Source organism: Pholcus phalangioides, unplaced genomic scaffold (genome assembly GCF_987345545.1).
Source record: "Pholcus phalangioides strain wild (caught in Gottingen) unplaced genomic scaffold, Ppha-v1.0 ptg000015l_1, whole genome shotgun sequence".
In the NCBI taxonomy this organism is placed as follows: Eukaryota; Metazoa; Arthropoda; class Arachnida; order Araneae; family Pholcidae; genus Pholcus; species Pholcus phalangioides.
Window position 1 is genome coordinate 93,970,760 of NW_028301608.1, and position 22,187 is coordinate 93,992,946.

The 22,187-nt window shown below is 36.1% G+C and overlaps 1 protein-coding gene across 1 annotated transcript; it reads right to left on the bottom strand.

Annotated features, from left to right (window-relative positions):
• Positions 1-676: 676 nt before the first annotated feature.
• On the bottom strand, positions 677-21,903 carry LOC149077089 (glucose dehydrogenase [FAD, quinone]-like). The gene is made up of 13 exons (XM_089242339.1): positions 21,819-21,903; positions 16,789-16,793; positions 15,121-15,280; positions 13,623-13,825; positions 12,290-12,473; positions 12,055-12,186; positions 11,516-11,637; positions 11,245-11,412; positions 9,740-9,890; positions 6,830-6,975; positions 4,996-5,173; positions 1,935-2,157; positions 677-952 (listed from the first exon to the last, which is right to left on the bottom strand). The coding sequence occupies exons 1-13, from the start codon at positions 21,901-21,903 to the stop codon at positions 814-816; spliced, it is 1,896 nt and encodes a 631-aa protein (XP_089098465.1). The 3' UTR covers positions 677-813.
• Between the last annotated feature and the right edge of the window lie 284 nt (positions 21,904-22,187).

Consider the following 22,187-nt stretch of genomic DNA (forward strand, 5'->3'; position numbering starts at 1 on the left):
GTCACTAGAGGCATACTGCCAATTAGAAAAAGTATCCAAATAGCGAGCATTACTCATATACGTCATTCATGTTTCAAAGGGTTGTTAGTAACTAAAATAAAACACATTAGTTTTTGTACGGACACCTTGTGCCCGAAAATCAAATTAAAAAGTTGTACCCTGTCTGTTTCTCTACTGTAGCCAACAAAAACAAATTCCACGTTTCCACGTGGTAAAACAGTTTGCCCGCATTCCAATGCTATTTTTCCCCAACATTCTACCATTTTTCTAATTCGAATATCTCAGTGAATATTTCACTTGGAAACGTGGAATTTTTTGACATCATAAGGAGAGTCAGGGCAACAACTTCCTAGTTGGATTTTTGGGCATAGTATGTCCGTATAGAAAGTTACATTTTATATTTTAATAACTATAGTACCCCTTGCAACATGAATGCGTGTCTGAACATGATGCGTGTCATGATTGCGTGACATCGAGCAGTGGTCGCCCCAGACTTTGTAGGTAAAGAACTTGTTTCTAATGTTCTTGCCCGGATTTGAACCTGTGGACCTTGACGGTGAACGAGCACCTTACCCCTGCGTCACTCGGGCTACCATCCACGAACTCGAATTTCAAACATTCCTTTCACCAAATCGTTTTTTCTCTTGATCAGTCTACAAATAATAGAACGATCATAGAAATATACAGATAGCTTTATTATTTTTGTTGAACAGGAAAAAAAATACTATCAGCTTCAAGAAATATTTATTTTTGGAGCACTTTTGAAAAGCATCTGAATATATTTTTCATCACGTTACAATATTCGATCGGAAATCAATATAGTACCATATCTCGTTTGATGATATCAAATGCTTTTTCACCAATCATCATAGTTGGTATTTGAGTATTGCCAGATGGAATCATTGGCATAATTGACGCATCCACGACTCGGAGCCCGTCAATACCTTTCACTCTGTAATATAAGAGGGAAAAAATCATCATGAAAAAATGTAAACATATCACCGCAGAAAAAAAATTATAGTCGAGGACAGTTTTTGCATATATATATATAATTTTTTGTATTTGTAGTTAGTATTTTGTATTTAGGAAATGGAAACCATGTTTTCACACTGATTGATTTTTGGATAGAAGTGAAAATTAACATATTAACAAATTCCAACGGTGAGCATTGATCAATATATGGACGTTCTCGTATTTTAATCGTTTTCTGACCGACCCGATAAAATACAGTAACAAAAATACCTTCCTTCAGCAGTACTCGATATAACGATAAATCCCTCTGCAATGACAGATTTTTAAAGAAACTAGTTTGGAATTGAATTTTGTCAAGCGATGTATCGAGTAAATAGCGTTGTATCGAAAGAAGTTCAACCAGAATTCCCCTCGATACAACGATATCCTATATCCCTCCATCATGGTACTCTTTTGAAAATATTTTTTAACCACTACAAATGAAAAGACCACAGTAGGCAAAATCTCAAACGAAAAGATATCTTTCTCCTACCACGCTTAGAATCACCTTCAATACATTTTTATAAAATTTTTTGGGTTCCTATGTCGAGTGTCCGCATCAGGAAACAACGGTACTGCATTGTTTCAACGGCCCCTTACGATAGTAAGGAGCAGCCCCTGTGAATTCGGCTTCTTAGCCGAACTCATAAACTAGACAAAAATTGGCAAGGGCAATTATTTGGGGGAGTGGGGCTTCCTCATTTTGGCGGGAGGCGCTGTAAAGTAAGAACTCTTCTAACGAAGTGCTATCCCTCTGGCCCACAAAGGGATAACCTCGTCATTAATGTTTTTGTTTACCAGAGGACATCTGAGACTGGTATCTGGCACTGCCAGATCACCAACCAGTAAGTAATAATGAAGTTGACGGAATCGCTATTTTCTGTGTAATGCACGTAACTATAGCTTGATCTTACAAAATTTACCGTAGTTTCGAGTCCACAACGGTAGTCGGGTCGTCGACTTTACCCATCTTCACCGTGCCAACTGGATGAAAAACAGTCACTCCAAAAGACAGCGCGTAACAACGTAATCCTTCGTCGCTTTCAAAGTCGTACGACTGGCATTGCGGTGGCAGTTTTCTGGTCGGCTTTGCTCCGATTTTCTGCATGGCACTTGTTCTTGCTATTTTAAGGCAAGTCTTGAAGCCTGATAGATCAAGAAAAATCTGTTATCTCTTGAGTAAATATATTATAAGTAATATATGTAAATTTTTCCTCACTATTCATGACATGATATTAATGAGAAACCGATGGGGGAGGGAAATCCGACAAAGCTTTAGCTATCGAGCAAACTATGTATTTTGCAAGTTGGGCCAATGCATTTAAGACTGCATTATAAAAGATTCTAAATTATATTATACATACTGATTTTGAGAATACATATTTGAATGTTTTCAACTACAAAATTCTTCAAGTCGGTTGAAAAAATTGAACCATTTTTCAGTGATATAAATTTTTGATAAATGAACACCTCTACGATCACTGGCGATATAGCTAGCCCAAATGCCAGTAAAGAAATTCATTCTAGCTGTGTGTGTCTATTCTTTTCTTTTATTTCTTTCCTCCTCATCGCGAAGCTTTAATGTATAGGAGCCCATACACATTCCGGAAATTTTCTGAGGAAACACTGTGCAGTCCTGGCAATATTTGCGGAACGTGTGTGTGGTGGAAACCAACTCAGAATTTTCGGGACTGTTCAGGCGGTCTGATGAAAAAACTGCACAATTCTGAATAAGTGCACATTCTCGAAATGTGCATGCCGATCGGAGTGTGTGTAGTGAGTGCTGTATCAGATCAGTTTGTTTTAGCTCACGATTTAGTCAACATGACCCGGGAATTTCTGGAAGAGTTTATAGTTCTTCACTTGAGATCTTCGTAGCTCCAACCAGTTACCAGAAATCCGTGGCTTCAACAAGGGTGGTGCTTACAGAACTTTCTTTCTTTCAAACGAGCACAACTTGGGTCTATCGCCATTTATGGACAATTTACTACCTAGTGAGTTGTGCCGGAAGTGTAGGTGTGTGTACCTAACAGTCTGAGTGCGCCTCTAGTGTTGTGTCTGATTTTTTTTCAGTGCTGCAATCTATATTTCAGAAGTGAAACAAGTGAAGTGTAATGATTGAATTATATACATTTGTACCGTTTGTAGTCTGTTGCTCTCTGTGGCGAATTTTTTTAAAGGGGAGATAGGCTCGCATTCGCGCCTCGAAGTTGGGAACCGCAGAAAACCAACTTCAGCCGACTGCTGCTTACAGAACTGCAGCTTTAGAACCGGGACAGTTACCATTATTTTTTGCTTTTTAATGTTATAAATGCATTACAGAATGGGCAGTGTAAAATGGGAGTATCGCAATGATAATATTCACGTCTGCCATCATAAGGGCTACCGTCAGATCACGGGTTCGATCCAGGGGAAGAACCTACATAACAAATTCTTTTCCCTACATATGATGGCGCCTTAATTTCCGGCTCTACTCGATCAGTAATAAATTGCTGTATGGCGATATGACCACCACCAAACCAGAACATGTCTCCTACTCTGTATGGAGATATGACCGGAGTTGATATGGTAAAGTAGTAGTAGCCTGGGGGGACCCTGTTCTGGTATGGGGAAGGGGGTCCATGCACAAATCTTAATGTCGCCGTAAGTCTCTCGTGAGGTGAAACAGCCATTTTCAACAGAGTATTTTTTTTAATGACTGTTGCAACTAGTGCTAGTGGGTATAAATTTGTCGCTTCGTTCACCCGCAATTAATCTGTGGCAATCTGTAGGAAAAAACCTTCAATTCTGAAAGCAAGTTTTATGTTGAAAAAATTTCCCCTTTTCCTCTCTGTAGTTACTCTTTGGATCACATTTTTCCTACATGCTTTTCTTGCGATTTCTATGAAGAAAAAAGAAAAATTCACTGTCTTTGCTAGTACATAGGTGGCAACAGCCAAACTTTCGTCCGTCGCGTCCATCACCCACCAGTGAACTGAAAGACATTCCGGAACATGAGTGGCGGAATGTGTACTCAGACTGAATCCGAGAAAAAAAAAAAACAGGCCAGCCTGATCAATTTTTCCTGAGAGTATTACCTGAACGTGTATGTGGGGAGCGTAACACTAGAACGGTCGGAGCAGTCTTTTTTGACTGTTTTTAATTTTAGAAACGCTGTAATCTCGACAGTATTTAAGGTACACACCGCACTCAATTGTTGGTGACTTTTTTCATTATTTCAGCACTTATCTCTGCGTACAAAAAATTTGAAGACATTGGATGTTTGGTTCTGGAGATATCGACGTTTATACCTAGAACGGCCGAGAGCAATCATGTTATGTTATGTTATGTTTTATATTAACACCCACAGCGTGCGTGAACAACTAAATAGTCTAAATGAAAACAACCTGAATATATAAATATAAAAATGTTCACATCATCAAAATGGAGCAGCAATGTACGATGTGATGTAAGTGCAATGTTCATTTTTTTTCAGCGGCCCTTATAGGTATAACGTATAGTGCAGCACTTTTAATGTTAAAGATGGAGTATGATAAACTGATTAAAAAATAATTTAAACCCGCTAGCAGTAGTTGCACTAGTCATTCCCTTACAACTGTCAATGTTCTCAAGACAAAATTATCTGAAGTCGTGTCTAAAAATATTTCGACGAAACATTTTGTTTCTTAAAAATGTTTAATATTTATATTAATCGCATGGTCCACACGAGAAAGAGATCGTTGTTCAGCTTCAACATTTCCAATAGTGAATTCTCAGCTGTCCTCGTGGTTTGTTGGCGAAAGCTTTGCACAAAATCTAAAGCTATCACATGAAGTCTAAAAATAGGTATTTCCAATGCTATCATCACGATCAGCGCTTAAAGGATAGGTGATAGGATAAATTGTCTTCTTGATCGTCATAAAACGTGATTTGTTCATGTTTCTTTCCTGTTCTCGGTGGAAATACATGTATATGTAGTGTTCATATGTAGCGCTCTGAACGTACCTTCAACAATATCGGTGACATCGTCTTCATTTTCGTAATACCTCGGATCAATGAGAGGATCGTGAGATGGGTCTTTGGATTGTAATTTCACCGATCCTCGACTTTTGGGTTTTAATGAATGTGCTTCGCAACTGTAGACATTCTTGTTTTCATATTCTGAAAACATTGCTGCGTATACCTGTGACGAATATGAAATTATAATAGTTAAAACTATTTCAATGCTGTCTGTTCAAAATTGTGAACAACATGAATCACTGTATTATAGAGCGGAAAAGAAATCCCACAGAGCGATCCTCCAAAAATAATAAGTACCGCTACAGCTTATTTATAGAAGGATAACAGTTAAAATACTTGAAAATTATTTTTAAAAATTTTCACTAATAATATTGTAGTCTTGAACACTAAAGAAATGTTCTCGTCTCGAATTTATACAGGGGGATTTCAAATTGTTTGTCCACAGGACTGCATATCTCTCAAACTGTTGACTTTAGAGAAGTAAAGCTTTCGAATACAAAAAGTTTTCAAATGACATGCGGCTTCTTTGAAAATCCCATATTTTTCCTGAGGAGTCATAAATATAAAAATATAAAAATTAACGTTTTACGTACTTTTCGTGTGCAAAAATTTCCAATTAGTGAAATGAAGCACTTGCATCGAAAAAGTTATCTACAAAAAATTTCATACTTTTAAATGCAATATCTATCGAGATAATAAAGATGACAAATTACCATGGTTTGGCGACTTATTGCTGTGTTTACAGGTTCGTGTTGTCTTAAAAATATCTGTGTTTTGGGACTGGAATAACCTCTCACAACTAATGTGTTTATTTTATTCAGATCATTTTATTCAGTATATAAAAGATAAATCTTTTTCATCGCTTACTACTTCAGATACTTTTCATCTTTCTATAACAAAATTATAATGAAATAATTACGCAACCTTTTGAGAACCAAGATGTGAAATAGTAAAAAAAAATTAAAGACAAAAAAAGCCCACTACGTGGTGTAAGTGTCTCTCCTGCAGATAGAATCAAATTGCATGGATTGCGTCCCTGGTTCCAACTTCAAACCACTGGCGTGCGCAGATCCAGAGAAAGGCGAAAGATCCATAGGGGCGATGGGAGTGATCACCCATCTCGGAGCCGGATAATATGTGAAAAATCGGTCTATCAAGTAAAATACATTGCTATCCTAAGAACCTTTCAAAATCGCCCATTCCAAAACCTTGGATCTGCTCATGACCACTGGTTCCGTAAGAAAGGCAAATGAAAAGACGAATTCATTGTGAAATAACTTGACTGGAACGAGTTGAATATCATTGTAGTTATTGAAGAGTAAAACTATTTTATTTCTTTACTCACAATGGAAATTACATTTTTTACAGAATTTTTACACTTGGAATTAAGCACATGTTGTCTCAATTTGCGAACCACACCTTCAATCAATGGCGATAAATGCTGAAACATTCAAAGTCAAATATCTCCATAAATATTGGATTTGGATACATGTAACTTTTAGCAAAGGACTTTTCGGAACATGGTCTGCATTTTGATAATCGGAAGTTTCGGCACTCACGGTGACTGTATAAACAGTTAATTTTTGCTTTTTTTCAAATTTTCTATGTACACGACACCCTAAAAAAATTACGGCATTTTAAGAAACCGCATGTCATTTGAAAACTTTCTGCAGTTGAAAGTATACTTCTTAAGTCAACGGTTGCGATATAGTCCTAAGAGATACACTAACCGTCTGAACCACCCTGTATACTACCATCTATTACATATGGACGATTAAAGCTAGGCGAAATGAATATGAAAAAAAAAGAGACTTTTTACCTCTTCCTTCAGATTAAAAGATGTCAAAAGCGTTACATTCGCTTCATTGAAGTAAATCTGATAATCATTCAGCTTTCCCGGAAGTTGCTGTTCTCCTTTCTGAAGAAAAGCTGTCGCCCCTATATTAAACTGAATTGCCAGTGGACCTATGCAGAATGATGATAAAATGTATAAAAGACGTATATTTGTATTGGGCATTCCATATGCTGGGTGTCCGGAATTCAACCGTTAACCCTTTATATCCGAGATTGTAAAAAGTAGAATAAGAAGAAAGTTATAATAAATTAAAATAAAAGCATAAATGTTATAATAATAATAGATAGTTAGCATGTAAATTATTTTGTAGGCCGTTCTAATTCTAAAGACAAAAAAAATTTTTTTTTTAACAATTGGTTTAAAACTAATTTTCTAATCAAACACTTTAAGGTACCGTTAGGATATAACAAGTTAAAATGAAAGGGATGACAGTTCATGTCGAGACAGACAATGCCCGCGATCGAATCCCGGGTAGCAACCCACGTATTCAGTGCATAATTTCATCGCCCCCCCCCCCCCCCTTCAGAAGCGGCCAAAATATGGTACTCTTACTCACATCACGAGGACTTTTTTGTTCCATTTTAGGCCGTTCATCGCCCAGGCTCTATCGACAAATGCCAACTTAAGCCATTGCCCCGGTTAAGGGACTAGGCAGTGTCGGGTGCTTTAACCTATATGTAAAAATATACATTATTTACATGACAATAAAACTCATATTACAAAAACAAATGCAAAAAGGAAAAAATAAACCAGGTTGATAAACAATGATGACAGAATTTCACACTCAACATGACAAACAAAACAAAATATTACATAATAAAAATAAAACACACACACACACACACACACACACACACACACACACACACACACACACACACACACACACACAGCACAGTTATGTCAGTCAAGTCCTTTGCTTTCTTAAGCGTGTGAGGCTGACTGCTGTTTCAGCCGCAGTCTCTCTGATCGCCTTGGTTCAGCTGGCTGAACATTGTTACTTGTTTCTCCCTCCATCGATTTGTATTTGTTGTGCAGAAATTGACGATTCTTCTTACGAGCTCAACAAGGGTGTGTAATCTCCCGGTTGCGGGGCGTTTTGAAGGAACTGTTTCTTCCACAGCACCACAGGCTTCGATCGGTGTGGCTTCCAAAATGAATGGGAGCAGTTTTCGGGCAATGTACTGCGTAATGCATAGCATCTCCCACTCCACCGCAGGTGTATTCGTTGTCTTTTACTAATCTTGGAGAGATGGATGTACGCTGGGAATTGCCCGTGGTTTGACATGAATATCAGTTTTTGCATCTCATGCCAACTGTTGGGATGAGGTCGTGTATCGCTAGGCCTGGTTCTCGTCCCATCTGCGTTGCTATTTAACAGTCACATCCCTTGTAAGTGAGGTTTTTGCAGCCGAGATGGAAAGCTGTATAGGTGGTTCAAGTAGTTCCCCTTCCGTTGTTGCGTTTTTCGCCTCCCTGCCCGCTCTAGTCCGTTTCCCCACTCTCCCGCGTGTGCTTTGGCCCACACGAGTCTTACTTGCGGGTTCTTTTGGAGGAGACTTCCAGTTTGTCTCACCATCTGGTGACAGGATATTTGATCTTTTAGGGCTTGAAGACTGGACAGGATGTCGGAGCAAATTAGAGTTGGTATCTTACTTTGTTTTGCTGCTCTCGTCGCTTTCATTATTACAATATTCGGCTTGACAACGCTGTTGTTGTTGTTTAGTTTGGCTGACCATTTGCTGATTACAGTATACCCTTGGACCATCTACATATGCAGCTGCTATCCCATCGAGTGTGCATGAACCATCAGTATAAATTCTATGGTGGTCAGTGTCTTCTGTCTGTTTGGTCACGATATGCTTTTCTGTCAGATGCTTTGCTGGATGACATGTCCATCCCGTCTGTTTGGTCTTGTAATCCCCTGGTCGTAATGTGTTTTCACCAGTTCGTATTAATTGTCTCATTCTTGTTAGCAATGTTGATTTTGTCTCTACTTCTAGTCGTACTGATAGTGGTGGCAATCCTATCACAATGTAAAGAGCATTTGTCAGGGTGGTTCTGTATGTTATGTTCCGGTGATATAGATTAACATCCCTCTTTGAGCTGAATCCACCTTTTTCTTCAGCGTTTCTGTTGGGTTTTTATACCATATGGCTGCTCCATACACGTAGACACGTTCTACTAACGTGATGTAAAGTAACTCTCTCGGTTTTTGCTACAGTCCCCGTCGTGAACCTGCTGATCTCTGTAGGTTTTGTTGCAGTCTGTGCACTCTCTTCACTTGTCTGTCTAGATGGCTATACCAGTTCAGGATATCATGAGGACCAACAATGAAATTCCAAAACTGATGAGAAAATAGTATCATTTTTTCTTCTTCTCCGATGGTTTTATGATTGCGCGCATACGCGTGTGGGGCGAAAGGGGGGTTAATTTTCACTGCCAGTGTAATTTTAGGTGCCCGAGTGGCATGGTGGTAAGATGCTCGTCTGCCATCGTGAAGGTTGTTGTCAGGGTCCCGGGTTCGAACCCAAGGGAGGATATAGATAAGATATTTTCCCAAACGAACTCGAGGCGGCCACCAATAGACAGCACCTTCACTTCCAACCCATCTCACTAATGGCAGTAAATTGCAATATAGCGATATGACCAGAGTTGGTGTTTGGTGAAGTAGTGTAATTTTAGGACATTGCTCCCACCCTTTATCTCTTGTAACTTAAATAACATGTCAACATGAGCTGGAAATAAAAGTTATTTGTGACCCTTGGTTCACACGCAGTTGGGGAAAAAATTACTGTCTTAAAGTGTACTGTCGTCTCTTCATTTTGGTGGATGAGTTATCGGCCACCCTGTATATTTCAAAGTGTTTATTACCTTGTTTGCTAACGACGTATTGGACGATGTATTTTCCTTGTGTCAAATTGTTGATGTAAGTAGGGAAATGTTCATCTAGTTCGAACAACATTGGAGTGATGATATGATCGTGAAGATTTTGTCCAACTGGAAGATCAGCAATAACTGGTATCTATTTGAAAAAGAAAAAAAGTATTTGACACGCATAATAATCTTGTCATTTCAGGGAGACAGATGGACAGTTTTCTGCTCAGCTCAAAATCTCAAAGAAACTGATATTTTACGGATATTATACCCAGGTTGACACGGAAAGGAAAGACATCTGGTTTCCGCCGGGACTCGAACATAGGCCCTCTTGCAAACCGGGCAAGCATGATACCATCCACACCACTGGAAAACCTGCCTCCCTTAGTTCACGCACTATGGCGTGAGGCGCTGAAGTAAAGCATTATATTAGCCTCTCTTAACTTCAGCAAATGACCCCCCCCCCCCCCCCCCAGTTGGAACAGTAGAGAGAAATCGACACATATTTTTTCAACCTGAGCCTCTTTGTAATTTTTTATGTATAATGTCGTATATCGAATAATGTAATATATCGATTGCTTGCATAATATCGTATATATTTTTTGAAGTATAATTTTGTTGTACGGTGATGTGTGCTTGTCGTATAATGTTGCTCATAGAGTGGAACCTTCCCTAATGGACACTCCCCGTTAACGGACATTTTCTGATCCCCGGTCCCGTGGAATAGTGCTTTAATGTATTTCACTGCCCGTTAGCGGATAATTTAAATAGCGGGCAGTAAAATTAGGCAAACTCTAATTCTTTTTCAAACTCAAATTTATTGATTTTTGGTAATAAACCAAGAATTTGTCATATTCAACTACGATTATGTTTGATTCCAAGCTTGTATTGATAAACCCGATAAGTCGTCAATTAATGACTTAATTAACTGAACATAACCATGGGCCAGGATGGGGAATTCTAATGGTAATTTTCGTTTTGTTTGTTGATATGTTGGAAGAATGCCAACATTACAAGACTGATGATAGTGTTATGAATGCTTTTTTGTCATCTTCACACCCATTTTAATTTAATTTTTATTGCAAAATATATGCGAAGTGCTCTATCATGTGCTGAGTAAAATAACTAATTGGTGTAATGAAGAGAAAAATGTTATAAATTTTGCCATATTTATCAGACTTTCCAACTTTATTTAGGGATTTATGCATAATCGCCGACAAAAGTGATGAATGTAGTGAAATTTGCCCAAACTTCTTATACCGATGCCATTTGTGATTCAGCATATAACCACTGGTATATCATTTTTACAGTAGCAGAAACATTTCAACATGAAAATCTGTAGGAACCAATTACGACCAAAGCCAAACATCGTATAAGTGTGAAAGTCGTATATAAACGAAGTTGTATCCCATCCTCAAAATTTTGAAACCCCAAACTCGAGCGCTACTCTACTCTACTCGCAATTATAGGATCAGAAAAAGAAAATGATTTAGTATAATTACATTCATTTCTTCTAGATGTTTTCTTGGACCGACGCCGGAAAGCATCAAAAGCTTGGCGCTGTTGACTGTTCCAGCTGACACTATAACCTCCCGCTTAGCTTTTACTTGACGTTCTTTCCCATCGAAGTCGAAAATTACACCAGTTGCTCGTCCATCTTCGATCACAACCTAGAGAATTAATGTTAAGAGGGGTGGGGATATGATATAGCTCTCTCATTTTGAGATAAACATCGAATAATATACAAAAGTAAATGAGGTCAAACTCGGATACCTTTTTGACGAAAGCCTCCGATACGATATTCAAGTTTGGTCTCTTGTCTGATGGCACTAAGTAGCCTTTGGCTGCGCTGCATCTTTGGTGGCCCCTGGTGGTGCTCTGGATGTGGAAGAAACCTGCGAAATCACGAATGCAGTCATCGGATAGGTACTGTTCCATCTGTTAAAAATATTCATTTTCGAAAACTGCACTTACTAAACATGATGGCTTCGCCTACCAAAACTTTTTGTATTTGCATGATCGTATGAATAAATGAAGTTATCATACATTACCTTAGAAAAATTTCATCCATGAAGTGATGTGAGAATCAAATTAAAGCAAGATTTCGGATATATAGCCTTGTTTTTGGACAATTTTGGACTATTTATCACATTAACACATTTGGAACGATGCGTGATATCTCAAAACATGTTATGCAAGTTAATAGACTTCTTAGAGAAATAAATATTAAGTTGCCTCTATAAAAGATGAGAGACATTTATTTTAATTTTGTCAAACAATTGCGGCTGGAACAGAGATAATATCTTGCGAACCATTCTGGTCTTCGCCATTTGAATCGCCATACTTGTACCCGAGTTCTGCTGCTGCCTCAGAGACCGGATAAAATAACGGCAGTTTGAAAGAAAATTCTTCAATTGTGATCGGCCCATTTCTTCCGTGGTAATCTACGAAAAATCAACGAATGTAACACTTATTCATGATTTTAAAAAAATATTAACTTTCTTCGGGAACATAAAATTATGGCTATGAAGTTATTAAAATACTCACCGGGATTACTGAATACTTTGTTATCTTCGAGCTTCCTAAAGTAAGGCAAGACGTCATAATAACCCCACCCGTCGGCACCCATTTCTTTCCATTCTTCGTAGTCAAGTTTATTGCCCCTGACAGCTAACATGGCGTTTAATATAGTCGAACCTCCTACAGCTTTGCCACTTGGAAAATTAAGTTTCTGCGCATAAAAGTAAAACTAATGTGACCTTATTATATAAAGCGTCCAATCTAATTTAAAGAACATTTAACCCGCTAATTTCGTCTCGAAAATTCTCTTACATATTTTTACATTTTCTTACTTGTTACAGTGAATTTAGTATTAAGGAAAATGAACAACATACAGGTGTATTCAAAAAACGGTACATGACAAAAAAAAAAAAAAAAAAAAAACAATACGTAGGGGAAAGAGCGTAAAAAGGAGTGGAAAAGAACAAACATTAGAGCAATGTTTATACATTTATTCGGGCCCCCCATTGTCCCCCTCGGACCATATTTTATTCCCGCAACCGTCTTGTCTTATCATGAGCACGTTCTTATCCAGGAGCGAGCTCCCTTTCTATTTACTGAATTGAATTTTTACTGTAAGTAAATTTATAGTGAACGAAACTTTTTAAACAATGTTGATTCCCATTCCCTGAGGTAGGGTTCAGTGAGCTTTCTCCCTACACTGGTTATTTGCAGAGCAGTCTGAATATCATAGGCTCTCAGGCCAAGCCATGTTCTGGGTATCTCGCACCTCACTGGTTTTTAACCGCTCACGTAGTTACATATTTTCCCTCGAAAATTATAGTACTGTAATAGATATATTTATGTAAGTGCATAAGCCATGCCTAAACACACTTTAAAAAAATCTAACTAGCTAAATGAAAGTCTCAGCAAGACCTCAAAATTATTTCTACATCTTGTAAATATTTGGGGTAGCAATTCATATTTATCTGTCGACAGATACTAATTTTACCGTTTTAGCCGGCATGCCCCGTAGAACTCGATGGTTACCAGCTCAATGAATGTTTGGGTGTGGTGCACTCGGGCATATGCTGGGAAAAGCGAATTTTTTACAATGATCGCAGTATGCCAATTCTATTGATTTTTAGAATGAAGAAATTGAAGAATTTTCCAGCATATGTAAATAGAATTTCCCGAGTTGTCGGAAAATATGAGCATTCCCGACATGCTGCTATTTCTTGTTGTTTCTCGGCATGGCATGCGGAAGAATACGCTAGGCATATTTTCACAGTTAAAAATAAGTGTAGAAAACTTAAAATTCAAAATTCCTCGTTCAGGTCTGTGAGGATGATGGTTTTTCTACATAAATAATGTCTCTCACGTTATCTTTCTGACCGTAGCAGCAGTTCTGTTGAGATTCGGTCGTATAGGCCCAGTCAATGTCGCTTTTGAAATACTGTCCATAGGCAGCCGGCAATTCTGTCAAAAGAGGTGCAGATTTTCCCGCCTCGAGCAGCAAAATGCGAATGCCATACAATTCGGAAAGTCGCGCAGCTACAGTTGATCCACCAGCACCGGATCCAACTACATTAAAATTTGTACTTCATTAGAGAGCTTAAACATAACAGAGAGCAACATAAAGTCGATATCTATACATACAAAATTGATTTTCTGTCTGTGTGTGTCTGTATATCACCTATACACATCTACAATTTTATCTATCGTCGACAAATTTTGCACATATACCAAATTGGACCGGACTTGAACGATAGGCTACTTTAAAAGTTCGTTAGAGCAGGACAATTCCCGGAATGTGGGCGAAAAGCTGTCGGGCAACAATGGTTTCTGGGCCTCAACAATCCTTTTCGGAATATTTACTTTGGTTAATGTGGTTCCCTACCAATGCGTTCCAGACATGCATATACCTTTATAATATTTTGAAATGTCTTTAGTGCTGCCAGTATTATGCATAATAGTTCGTGCTTTTGTAATAGTTTGTCACTTTTTCAATGCTCAGTTGAAAAATGAATGCAATTGAAGGGAACCCGGGCAGCGCCGATTATTACATAGCTAGTAACTATATAAATCTCACAAACATTAACTCATTTAACATTTAAATACGCCAAATACTTGAACCCCGGAAAAAAAATTATGCATCAATGAGACACGGAAATTGAGAAAAAGGTAAGAGGAAACGTTCATTACGAACCAGTAAAACCTCTATGATTCAGTCCCATAGAAACGTATTGAAAACTTTTTTTTTTTACAAAAATGGATGTCAGTTAGTGCTGTTGGAAATTTTTCATTGAAAAATACATCAAAACAACAATTTAATTAATTAAAGGGGATTTTCTTGGATAAAAGAGTTATTCAACAACAATAAATATTTTGGCTTGATTTTAATGTTATCTATAAACACTTAAAATCTTGTTTAGTTTTGATTTTATCTCAAAAATCTTTTAGAAGTCGAATAGTTTTTACCTTAGAATTTAATCTCCGAGTCCCGCAATTTGGTGCGATTTTATAAGTTTTTGAACAGGTAAAATTTCAACAGCTCTCAAAAACTGACACCAACATGGAATCAGAAATCAAATCTCTCCCTAGATTGAAAACTATTGTACTCATATAGCTGTATTTTTATACTGAACGACACTAAAAGATATGCTTTCTAAAATTTCAAAAAAGAGAGGAAAAGAAATTGGTATAATGGGATTGGTTTTTAAGGATGTCAATACATGCACCATAAAGGATGAATATTATTTTTTTTTCAAAAGACCTTTCAGTTTTGAATACATGTATCAATATAAGACCAATGAGTTTGTCAATAGAATCTGTGCAATTCTTGTAATCGAAAACAACTCATGGGGAAAAACATTTACCAATTATGAAGTCATACTCGTCATCGATCGTTTCCGAAGTCTCCGGAGTGTGCTTTTGAACGGAAAGTGATGCCAGTAGAATCGGAAGTAGTGGTGAATCCGCATACTCTGTTTTATACTGTTTTTCGGCAGTGACGTTGTAAGCGGACGCTGCGTTGTCCTAGAATAAATTGAAAAGCCTATGAGAATGCAATTCAGTTGTATCCTTTAAAATTGGGAAGCGCTTAAAAGAAATTGGTTTTACGCTTCTTTTTTAAGTCTAAGCCTAGGTTTTGAAAATACACTACAATGGTATATATATATATATATGCATGCGTACCTCTTTGCCCCCCCCCCACCCTGGAAAAAGTTGAAATGACGGCCCTGACGATCAGCATCAATGGCGTCCGAAAGTACACCAACTCATTTCTCTCCTTATTTCCCCGCCCAGGCTGGACAGTTTGGTCAGGAATTCCCTAAAAAGGGTGAAAGGTACTCGTGATTATCTTGTCCCCCATGACTAGCACATGATCAGAGGTATCTCAAAAGAATCTTGATGTACTATTCCACAATATTTAGTCAGATGAGGCAAGTTTTAATGGTCATAATACCCATTGTTAGGCTAAAAATGTTGATCTTCTAAGTATAACGTATTGAGGCTGGTTAGGCTAACCCGCAGCAATGGAAAATGCAATTGCGGTAAACTGGGGCCTCATAGACGATTTCTGACGACGGATTCAGAATCAGCATCGAAAAATACGTAAGAAACAGTACTCAGCATCCAAGATACAAAAACCTTGTTTACCAGTGTTATCAAATCCGTACGGGTTCGTAAAAACGAGCGTTGACTGTATAATGTCGGATAATATTTACGGGGTGGGGGATATTTTTACATTGTAAGTTTTCTACTTTCCAAAGTAATTAATTTGTATCGTGAATTTTCTGTATACTAAAATTGTAAATTAGCTTTTTATACCAAAACAACAAGATGTTTGGGCTTTTTATGGTTTGAATGATTTTTCCATTTTGTTTGAACTTCTCAAATTTATGAATCATCGTTTTATGAATGATTTTAAAGCACAATCAGCGTCAGGTTCCGCTTGCCCCCTCAAGGAGGAAAGTCGAACCAACACTCCACTAAAAAATAAAATCAATGTTGAGAAGGGGACACTGAAGAAAACTAGTTACAGCACTATCTCTAAAAATGAAAAGATTCACAGAGAGAGAACCTGCTGCCATATTTTTAAGTTTCATTTGATTTCTCAAATGACGTGTTAGGTTGAACTGGAACTAATGAAAAAAGCTGGTTTACTTTTTTCCTCAGTCCACATTAATTATGTAAATTACCAATATTTTTTCATGTACATAAATTCCACACATTACACCGATCGCGAAATCAACATATTTATACATAAATTTCAATATAAGTTTTTTCATTTATATTAGGTCCTTGTGGTAGTAATTCAACTGTTTCCCGAGAGACAAAAGTTTGTGCATAATTTATCTAAATTAGTCCCCAAATATTATTCACAATCACTGCGTATTTTTTTCGAAATGCATTCTGCGGGATCCTATACTGTATGTGTAGCTCATTCCATCCTTTCTTTCCACATCCCCATCGGGTGATATCACCCATTTTGAGAAATAAAATTAAATAAACTAGATAAATTATTGAGGCATAATACTTACGTTCCCTTTGCGAAAAAAAAGATAAACATACAAGATAAATTGAGATCTAAGTATGCAGTAGGCATTATATTGAGAATCACATAATGTTTTTAGACGCCAGTTCAAGTATTTATTATTACCTACCTTCTTTTATGTTTTTTAAAAGGCTATTTTGAATAGAACGAATGTAGTTTTGGTTTGGATATGGCATAAAATTAAGGAAATAAATGTTCATGAAGATTTTGATAAAAGAAATTTATTTTCAATTTTGTAAGTAAATTTAGCATATTTTCAGTAGTTCTGCTGGAGAATGCGCAATAAAAACTACGGTTTGTATCAACATGTTCTTCGCGTAGATCATTGCTATAGCATCGTTCTCTGCAACGAACCAAAAGTTTTAGATTAATGTGAAAACTTTTGAGATGTGATTGTTTACGTGAAAAATTACACATTTTCCGTAAAAAATAGTTGATATTCTCAATTCAAAATCATGTAAAAGTATATAAAAAAGTTTTAAACATATCAGTTAGTTTTTAGTTAATTGTACAGCCAGGGCTGTTTAAAATTCAGTGGGAAAGTATCATAAAGATATTTAGAAAAAATGCGAAAAATTAGAAAAAATTTAGAGAGATAGAGTTTATTGTAAAATGGGAAAAGGAAAACACACAAATCTTAAGAAAACGAATTCAATGATTTCATCTTACAAGCATTAAGGGGTTTGGTGCACGCAGATTTTCCAAAAAACACATTTCCAATTTTTCAGTTTTTAAATACTACGAGATTTTCTGCGTCTAACTGTGTTGAAGTTTTTGTTCTACCTGGACTAAAAAAAAATATTTTAAAAACATTTTAATATAAGCTGCTGGCACAGGCATTACACATGCTAATGTTTTTCGCTAAAATTATTTTTTCTCAAAACTGAGTTTTTTGCCAGATAAGGAACATTTTTTCGAACACCACTAATTTAAATGTCTTGAAACACTGTGTCTTTCAACACTATGGTGTTACATACTTTAACACGAGATTTTAGGATTTTAATTGTTGGTTGTTTTTTTTCTCGAATTTTAACATCAACAACATGCATTTTTTTTCAAAAATCACCAAAATTTACCCATATTTTGTGCCACAAAAATTTTTTAAGTAATTTTAATACAAAAATCCTCTTGTTAAAGTACGTAACACCATAGTGTATAAAGGCACACAAAGTTTGAAGACATTTGAATGAGTGGTGTAGGAAAAAATGCTCCTTATCTAACAAAAAACTTAGTTTTGAGAGAAAAGCATTTTAGTGAAAAAAACATTAGCATGTGTAATGCCTGTCAGCAACTTATATTAAAATGTTTTCAAAATTTTATTATATATATATACAAAAACTTTTACACAGTTCGACGCAGAAAACTTCAAAGTATTTGGCAATTGAAAAAATCGAAAATGTGTTTTTTGGAAAATTTGCGTGCTCCAACCCCTCAAATTCGTTTTACTAAATTTGCAATAACTTTGCTTCTAGTTATTGAAGGGATAAAAGTGAAATGGTTTTGGATTCTAGAATGACTGCGCATCCAAGTGAACACATGAAACGATTTCAGATTTTTTTGTCAAATTCCTCATTTGAAAGTAGGCAGTCACCTTAAGTAACGTGTTTTAGAAGAAATAAGAAGATTAAACTCTCACAAGAATTTTTTTTTTCTACATTCATCATTTAACAACTTGGTTATTAGTGAAATTTTCTTACCTATGATTAAAATAATGATGATTAGAATCACAAAAGCAGATTTGGGTATGACACTCATAGTTTTTTTTTTCCAACCAAGGAAAAAAAATTGCAACTTCCACGCAACACGTGAAGATACTACTTTGTACCTATTCTTGTAAGAACCTTATATGGTCTTATAAGTTTACTCAGTCGTTACGTGACTAGTTTTGTCACACAGTTTTCATGTATGCATATAGGGTTGGCCTGATAACGGAATTTATCCGGCAGGTGAGAACATTGTGATAAAAGAATTTAACTCGAATTCTAAAAAAAGTTACAAAGAACTAGTTGTTTGATATTTTTATTCCCCGACTTCAGTTCGAACGCATTAGAAAAACATTTCGATTTTATTTCAGTGTTTTGAATTGCTATAATTTTATTTTCCTCGAATTAAATACGTATTTCAATGATTATTTCACTTACCGTCAAAATTTAGCTATCGTTTCTTTAATAGTATGTTTAAAGTTGTTGCCTTTCTGAGGGCAACAAAAAAAATTACGCTTGTAAGTGCAATTATCCCTGAGATATTTGTATTCAAAATTTGGGAAAAAATGGTAAAAAAAAAAATAAATGTGCAATGCTTCTTTCCTTTCTATGATATTCTTTCCCACTTTTTCTAAATCGGATATTATGTGCCGGCATCGTCGATATCCGTATAAGCGGGGAAGACTGTATTTTATTATTTTTTTAATTCTGAAATCAATTGTGAAATTACTTTTTTGATTAATCAGTTCTTTCAATATTTGTCAAATTTTTTCTTCCACTTATTCTGAAATTACGTATTTCGTTCAATATTTCTCGAGGGGAGGTATACTCTTCGGTGTATCAATGAAGATTCAGAAATTAATGAATCCCATAATGATATCCGAATTTATAAATAACTCCTTAATGAATTAAAATTTAGAGCTAATGAATAGTCAAAACTTATGGAAGAACAATAATATTAATAAAAATTCAGAAATAAATAAAATAATTCGGGAATTAATTAAAGAAATAATTAATAATACCGTGTTTATGTAAATAACATTGATACGTATATTAAACAATATTTCATAAGAGAATGCGAACTCCATCAAAATTACTGCTTAATTTTTATCAAACCCCTACCGAATACAAAGAATCGTGCACGTGCGACACGAAATTCTGCGGCTCAACAGCAGCGCCAACGAGTGCGCGAGTAAACGCGATTAGCGTAGCGTGACCTCGTTTCTCAATTTGCGCTGTCTTTTCGATTTCCGTTGGCCGCAAAACAGAGCGCCGCTCTGCGTCGCGTCGCGAACGCTGCAAGCGGTCAATTTGCGCTTCGCCTATAAGAAAAATGCAGGCCCGTCATTTAGGGGGGGAGGGGCAGCTGGCGTTCGAAAATACACTAAAAATGGTGTATATATATATATACAAATACATATATATACATACATTGACTACATGTGCTTTGCCACCCTCCCCCCGGAAAAAGTTGAAATGACGGCCCTGGGGGAAAATGCTTGAACATAACACACGTGTATGATGTCAAAATGAAGAAATTTAACGAAATAATGAAATTACATAAAATAATCCAAATACCAATTTGTGGAAAATCCCTTATATATCAATCTGAATATATCATTCTCAATTTCCAGGAATTTTAGCTGCATTATATACCTGGCAACAAAATTATGAAAAATAAAATTTATATTTATTGCGCATGCGCAATTAACAGTGATTTACTAAAAGTATTCATATGTCATTAAATTATGAACTGTCACATTGTAATAAATAAATAAATTGATTTAGTAACAAAATGTTAATGCATTAATCAATTTTACATTCCTACATAGGATGTCTCAAGTGCAGTGATAATATTTCGGAAAATTTCATAGAGAAATTGCTTGAAAACTTCGTGTTAGGGGCCGTTCAAGTATTACGTCATCATCGATGGGGAGGGGGGGTTCCGATTTGCTGACTTTTGATGACAAGGGGGAGGGGGGGGTTTGGATAATGCTTACGTCAGCAACCCTTCTTTATGAAAATATGAGTTGGGATTCAGAGGGGCAGCGCTGATGAAGAAATTTTGCTGACAAGAGGGGGAGGGGGGTCAAAAATGGCTAAAAACTTGCTTACGTAATACTTGAACGGCCCCTTATAAGCGAGAAAAGCATGCGATGAATATTTTATATAAAAAACATTTATATCTTCATGAATATACGTGCTATTCTCACGAAAATGCACACGGGTACTGAACGAAGTTGGTAAAATATTTTGTGAAAGATATAAATCATTTGCAGTTTTTTTATTATGCAGGGTTGATCGATTTTTTCTTATTCAACTTTTTCGGTCCCCTAAATACACTCGTGACTAAATTTTCACTGGAAATTGCTAGTGCAAGATTAGGGGGTCACGTGACCAAAATATAAGAAGGATTTTGCCCAGTATTTTGCTAGAAATTCGAGAAAAAAATGTCTAAACTCCGAAAAGGACACAGAATTTTGGAAACATAATATATGTTTCTATAGCCAACGGTTCACGAGTTATTTCAGGTGAAACTGACCTTTTAGTTTTGTACTTGTACAAGTAATAAAAATTGTAAATTAATGAAAAAGTTTACAAATTTTGCAGTGTTCAGGTATTAAAGTATAAACTTATAAATAATAGTAATTTTATAATAATACATGAAGTATAAATTCAAAAATCAAAGCAATAAATCATAAAAATTATAAAAATTGAACTTATATATAATGACTTTTTTTAATTCTATTAATTTGAAGATTTACATATTTCTAAATGTGGTAATGCTTTTTTGTATTAAATTGTTTGATATAAATGGCTTCTTGATTTTATCCTGTTCAATATGAAGCCTTGTCTCTCCTTTTCTCCGCACACACTTTCCGACGCCTCAGACACGCGAATGCATCTTTCAAGTGCTGGGGTATGACACGAAAATTTTGACAATTCCTATCAACTTTTACCATGGCTTCAAACTTTTACTGCAATAAATAATTGTATGCATTTAATAATAAACAATAAACGATTTTTCATTCTCTGCCTGTACTATTTTCCCTGTAAAATCGATTTTTTAACTCTCTTTTTTTTTTAATTCCAAAATTTCCATAAAAATCGACTTTTGAGAAATATGTAAGTGTCTTGGGGCAGCGGAAGAAATTAATTGAAGTTGAAAAAATTTTGCATTTATGCTAATATGCTTAAAAAATGCTGAATATGCTGGAAAAAATTTGCATTCATGCTAATATTCTTAAAAGACAACTTTTGAACCCTCATGCCGATTCTTTTATCCACATTTTGATTTTTCGATCCACCTTACTGTACATGTGAGGTAAATTTGCAGTGTTTCGAGGAAGCTCATTGGCAATTTCACCATAAAATGCCGAAAGCTGTTCAAACCTCATGTTAACTTTCATCACGTTCATTAGAAAATGACGCAGGTGTTTATAAAAGTTTCTCTTGCGGCAGAATCGATCCAGTTCCAGTTGAATTTCTTTGTACGAAATTTTAGCAGATTTTTGTTCGACACCAAAATAAGAAGATGAAGCATTTATTCGTCGTAACTTTACTTGCGTCAATATTTTTTATGCTCTTCGATTCCGTTGGTGAGAGACTCTTATTTCTTATATTAATCACCCTGATTAATATATTGTATGAATATTTTACTCTTCACTATTTTACTCGTAAT

Coding starts and splice junctions, on each gene's coding strand:
- LOC149077089 (XM_089242339.1), bottom strand. CDS start 21,903: ATGAGGTTTGAACAGCTTTCGGCATTTTATGGTGAAATTGCCAATGAG. Junction 9,891..11,244: donor AACATCTAGAAGAAATGAAT/GTAATTATACTA, acceptor TTTTTCAAATAG/ATACCAGTTATTGCTGATCT. Junction 953..1,934: donor GTTGTGGACTCGAAACTACG/GTAAATTTTGTA, acceptor CTTATATTACAG/AGTGAAAGGTATTGACGGGC.